Below are 6000 nucleotides of genomic sequence, written 5' to 3'. Positions count from 1 at the left end.
ACAGGGACTTTTTAAAAGAGCATGACAGGAGAAGGGGGAATGGATCCAAACAAAGAGTGTAGGTTTAGATTAGATCGTAGGAAGAAATCTTATACTGTGAGGGTGATGAGGCCCTGAAACAGGTTGTCCAGAGAAGCTGTGGATGCTCCATTCCTGGAAGTGTTCAAGGCCGGGCTGAAAAGGGCTTTGAGCAACCTGGTCCAGCGGGAGGGGTCCCCGCCCGTGGCAGGGGGGCTGTAACTCGATGATCTTTAGAGTCCCTTCCAACCCAAACCATTCTGTGATTCAATGAACTCCAGGCAGACCGCGGGGGAAGGGAGAGGAGTGGGTGAGTGGCTCCTGCCATGAGACGGACACAAGCAGGCAGGGCCAGCTTTGCCTTCCCCTGCCGGCGGGGCAGGAGAGCAGAGCCGGCCCCACGGACGAGCTCCGCAGGGCGCCAGTCCTGCCGGCCCAGGAACTACAGATCCCAGTGTGCCCCGCGACAGACAGCATCCACCGGGGCAGGGGCGGGAGCGGAAGCGGCGGCCGCACAGCACGCCGGAATCCGTAGTCCAGAGGCCGCCGTCGCCCGCGCCTGGGGCCGTGTCCCGCGCATTTGAAAATTCCCGCGGAGGTTCGCTGCGGATCTCGCGAGAACTCGGCCCGTCCCCCCCCTCCGTCCCGCCCCCCGCGCGGCGGGTGAGCGAGCGAGGTGGGTGCGCGGGCGCGCGGGGCCGGGCCGTGCCGTGCCGGGCCGGGCCGTGCCGTTGTCGCCGCTGCGGGAGGGACATGCCACCGGCACCGGCACGTACCGGGAGCGCAGGCTCGGCTGGGCTGGGGGCAGCGGCGCGCACAGGAGGAGGCGGCGGAGGTGGCGGCAACGGCGACCCTCGCCCGCCCGTCTGCCTTCGTTCCTCCCTTTCTTCCTTCCCCCCCGTACCAGCGCGTACCGGGCGCTCCCGAGCCGCATAGGCCGGCACCGGCGCTGGCGCAGCGCGGGCCCGCGGGGGCCTCGGGCGGGCCCGGCCGCCCGTCCCTTATGTAAGTGACCCCCGGGCTGCGGCGCCGTGTCCGCCACACGTGCCTCGGCCCCCGGCGGCGGGGGAGGCCCGGGCGGCGCGGCCTGGGCAGCGCACATGGGAGGCTCCGCCAGCCTGGGGGGCGTGGGAGATGCGGCGGCTGCCGCCTGGAGCTTTCCCTCCTGCCCGGCCACCCGCGCACGCCCTCTGTTCTCGCCCCTTGGGCCCTGTTCTGGGAGGGTTTTTCTTTACTTCTCTCTCATTCCGCCTCCCCCTCCCCCGCCGGGCTTCGGGGTTGTATTCCATGAGGAGGCGGGAAATGCGCTCTGTGCCTGGAGCGGCGAGTGCGGGACGGGGGGTGCGTGCAGTGGGGAGGCCACGGCTCTGGAACAATCCAGTGCGATTTGTGGTGGTCTCTGCACGAAGCCAAACATCGCGAAGCAGAGTTGCTGCTGGCTCAAACAGAAGTGCTCGGTGCCTGCCTTAATAAACTGTGAGCCCACGTCTGGAGCTTCTGCCGACGGAATGCTTGGTGTCAGTCTTTCAGGTCTAGTGATTGCTTCCTCATCGTGGCTGGGGAAATTGGAGGAAACTGAGGGACGTGTTTGTGTCGGCATGGCTGCACCCCGTCGGGGGTACCGGGCTGAGCGTGGCCGTGCCGGTGCCTTTGCAGGGCCCGTCGGTGTGGCTGGTTGTGCCAGCCTTGGCTGGCAGCTGTCCCCTGCGCTTGGGCACACAGCTCTGTGTCCTGGCGAGGACAGCTCCTCATTCACGTGCTGCCTCAGCTCTCCTTCCTGCATCGATTTGCCTGGGATTGGCTTTTTCAAGCGCGATCAAGCTTCTGTGAATTTTGTGTCTTCTGCCTAGTAAGGTGTTGGACAGTTTTGGAGGAGCAGTGGTGACAGGTCTTCCTTGGTGTGACGCTAGTTTGGTGGAAAGAATAGAATCCTTCAGCTGGCAAGAGAGAGTCACCCTGTTGCATGGGTTGCAGGTGTTTCTGTAGTTGTTCTTGTCAGGTTGCTGGTTGTGAAAACCTGTTGGAGAATTAAATGTTCCAAATCCATCTGGATACAGCCTTGGGCAGCCTGCTCTAGGTGATGGCTCGAGCGTGGTGTTCAGAAGAAGTGACTGTGAGTGATTCTGGCAGATCTTTCTCTTTGATGTGAATCTGGAATTTGTGCTGGGCAGGGCCAGCAATGGGATGGCATACCAGTGTGGTATGCTGGAAATGTCTTCCAAAATACAGTAGTAGAACAAAGGAGCAAATACGGAGATGAGAGATGGCAGCAAGGTCTCTCTTTTGATGTCAGTGAAGTCAACATGTCCTGTCAAATCTTCAGCTGTGACTGACCATATTTTTAGCTTTTTCTTCTGTGAGCCCATAATGTTGTTGGCCTTTTAAACTGATTTTTGTGGAATATCATCAGTCAAAATTGTCATCTCAAAACTCTGACTTGGCTGTATGTAATTCTGCATGAACACACAATTTCTCTTTCTCTTTCTTTTCCCTCCTTCCCTCTCCCCCCTCCCAAGCCTTTTAATCCAAAAATTTGTGACATTTCTGTCTTTGGAAATAGTTCATGGTGCTTGGAAGTTATAAGTTCCTGGGGTGAAAAAGAACAGTCATTTTGGCAACTTGCACACAGGCTGCATTGCTGTAGGATACAGCTGGGAGGTTGAACTCTGGTTTATTCCTGAAAACGGAGTAAGCATGTGACATTTTACCCTAATCTGATTTCTAACACAAGTAAGAATGGGATTGTAGTTATTGTTTCAAAGAGAGCTGAAATGCAGTTGCTGTTGGATATATCTCTTAAGGTTGAGAGGCTTTGTGCCTTTAATGCAGATCTGAGTATTTCCCCTCTGATTTGATTTCCTAGCAGTTCTTGGTTTGACTTAGCAACATGATGCAAGCAAAGCATCCTTATAGAGAGGTCAGTATATGTTGTTCATAATTTGTTATGAAGTTTCTCAACCTTGTTTCATGCCTGATTTCTAAAACCAAAAAGAGGTGTTTAAAATGGTCATTGCCTTACTGGAGCAAAACTGAGCATGCCTGATGCTCTAGTATTTTCATTTTCTACAAAAATGGTTTAGCTTTTGGAGCTCTACTTATTTGGTGGTGTTTACTGGTGTTCCTGGATGGATTTTTTTTTTTAGTGTTGTGGGCAGGAGTACGCTGTGTTAACATATGAGCGTTCCATCAGGGAAGAATTCTTTTTGGGATGGTGAGGAGTTAGTTTTTTAAACTGAAATTTCCCCAGTAGAGGATGTTAGAATTTGATTTCCAGTTGAGCCCTACAAGGTTCTGTGCTCTTGGCACAGCAGGTAGGCAGTGTCTCCGGCAGGATGGCTCAGGGTGACTCAAGGAGAGCACGCAGCTGAGCAGTTTCCTTGCATGCCCTTACCTGCCCTACTGCAAGATATTTGCTCACTCTTTTCTTAAAATTATCTTGCTATTATTGTGGTGTATGGTACTAATAATCATATACTTACTACACAGACATCTCCTTTCTTATTTGCAAAACAAAAGAAAAAAAATTATTCGCTACACTGATTCTGGAATTTTGTGCTCTTTTCTAAAATTCCTTAGTATATGTTGTCAGAGTCAGTGCTTTGTCAGGTTGGAGAAATGGGCTGACAGGAACCTGGTGTAGTTTAACAAGGGAAAGTGCCAAGTCCTGCACTGGGGAAGAACCACCCCAGGCACCAGTGTGTGTGGGGCCTGCCCAGCTGGAAAGCAGCTTGGCAGAAACGTCCCTGGGACACCCAGCTGGCCATGAGCCATCCCTGTGCCCTGCAGCTGAGAAGGCTGATGGTATCCTGGGCTCATGAGGAAGAACCTTTGCCAGCAGGTGAAGGGAGGTGATCCTTCCTCTAGTAGTGCACTGGTGAGGCCCCAGCTGGAATGCTGGGTCAGGTCTAGGCTCAGCAGCCTCTCAAGATGGGAGATGAAGGTGCTGGAGAGGGTGCAGTGAGGGACCACAAAGATGGTTGGAGGAGATTGGAGCAGCTCTTCTCTGGGGAAAGGCTGGGAGACTGAGACTGTTGAGCCTGGAGAAGAGAAGGCTCTGGGCCTCTCATCAACGCACATAAATACCTGAAGGGAGGGTGTAAAGCAGATGGAGCAACATTCCGGTGGTGCCGTGTCAGGAACACGAGCACAGACTGAAACATTTCAAAGATGCTATACCTCAACCAGATGTGTCTGAATTAGTATTTGGTACTATGGGTTACTCCTAAAATATATCCACTAAATTGCAATTAAACTAAGCAAGAATGCTGGTCAGATTGTGAGGCATTTTACTCTGGAGCCCCTGGATACAGTGCAGAAGTTGTCACTTGAAACTGATGGCAAGTACCAAAAGAGAAACTCAGCAAAACTACTGCAAGTGAGTTGTCCCACTTGGAACCTGATCTGTGCTAGTAGTGAATGCTGGCAGAGTGGTCAGGCTGGCTGGCTGCAGTAGTGGCTTTGCCATCAGCAGCATTTTTGTCAAAATGTTGACTTGTGCTTAGTGCAGGACCCTGATTTACCCTTCCTGTGCTTCGTGTGCTTGTTGTCCTGCTGGCAGCAGATACAGTAGTACAACCCAGCACTGGTGGCCTGTGTATAATACCTTGAGATGTCATGAAGAGATCAGTACTGTTTGAACCTGACAGTTGAATTTGCCTTGTCTGTCAGAGGCCTTTTCTATAAGCCAGATGACTTGCAAAACATAGATACTTAAAGTAATTTGTATTTCCATGCATATGGATTATCTCATATTTAGCCACCTGTTTAATCCCGTAAATTAGTTCAGCTCTTCAGTTTCTCCAGGAAAAAAAAAAAATCTGTCTTGACATACTGAAATGTGAACTCTTGTGGAGCACATGTAGGAGCATGAAACTGAAGTCTAGAAATTTTTTCTGTAATACTGCAGAGATGTGATAAGGAAAGGCAATAGGAAGGAAGGGACTGGAATAAGAAATATAAAGATTTCAGCAGAGAAAAAAAACAATATTTTGAAGTGTTGTGTTATATTCACCTCTTAAATGTATGGAAAAGTACTTCTAATTGATCAGCTATGAAAATCAGTATTACTTGAAAGTTTTAGCAATATGTTTTCTGGAAAAATTTGAGGATGAATTTGGTCAAGAACTTTGTATTACTGAATGCTAAAAATAAGCATGCAAAAAGTAAACAAGATATGGCTGGTCTGTGACATCTACTAGAAGACAGCTGACAAGAATAATACTGTATTAAGTCAAGGGAAAGGGCAGAGAGTTATACCTCTTACCGAGAAGCTTTTTGAAATACGATTTTTCTAAGATCACATCTTGCTAACCTGTATGAGTAAGCCTGAACTCGGTGTGTTGTTCTCTTCCCTGTTATCTTGTTTATCCCTCTCTGTCACTTTTTGTTGGTGATCTTGTATGCATTGGAAATGCTCAAGATTCTCCTTTTGCTCTGCTGTGAGATGAAAAACTGTCCCAAGTGCCATTTCTTTTGAGTAAAAAAGAGCTACAAACGATGTCTGGGAGATTTGTCACTGCCTACTGATGAAGCTTAGGTCAGTCTCAAAGATATTTATGGCTGACATGAGTCTCTTTGCCTTTTTTTCTTTATTTCCAGTGAAGAATGCGAGACCTAACGGCTCAGGTAACGAGCAGTCTGCTGCAGTTTCCAGAGGTGACTGTTGAGGCACTTGGGGAGGATGAGATCACCCTAGACTCTGTGCTGTGTGGGAAGTTTTCTGGAGGTGAGCATTTTCCTTTAAATTTGGATTTGGTGTGAAGTTGTTACTGCCTGAAGCACAGGGTCATGGCATCAGGTTGGTTCTGTTAAGTAAAATGGATCAGGTGTTCTGACAGTGCTAACAGGATATTTTAACATTTAGGAGCATTGAAAGTGCAACAGCCTGCTCCAGTCCTGTGCTGTTTAAATAATAGAGCTGACAATGCCCTCCTCAGTTCTGAATGAAATGGAAGGCAGTTTTCAAGGAAGAAATAGTGTTGT

General features: G+C 50.0%; 1 protein-coding gene across 1 annotated transcript in view; it reads left to right on the top strand.

Moving 5' to 3' along the window:
* The first annotated feature begins 620 nt into the window (after positions 1 to 620).
* LOC131080979 (protein ELYS-like) overlaps positions 621 to 6000 on the top strand; it is a 41139-nt gene continuing 35759 nt past the window's right edge. The window contains exons 1-2 of the mRNA XM_058019794.1: positions 621 to 694; positions 5617 to 5743. Of these exons, the coding sequence (XP_057875777.1) occupies positions 5623 to 5743 (121 nt within the window). The 5' untranslated portion in view covers positions 621 to 694; positions 5617 to 5622. The remainder of the gene's footprint in view (positions 695 to 5616; positions 5744 to 6000) is intronic.

This window comes from Melospiza georgiana, chromosome 3 (assembly GCF_028018845.1).
Source record: "Melospiza georgiana isolate bMelGeo1 chromosome 3, bMelGeo1.pri, whole genome shotgun sequence".
NCBI lineage: Eukaryota > Metazoa > Chordata > Aves > Passeriformes > Passerellidae > Melospiza > Melospiza georgiana.
This window is presented reverse-complemented; position numbering and strand designations above follow the sequence as displayed.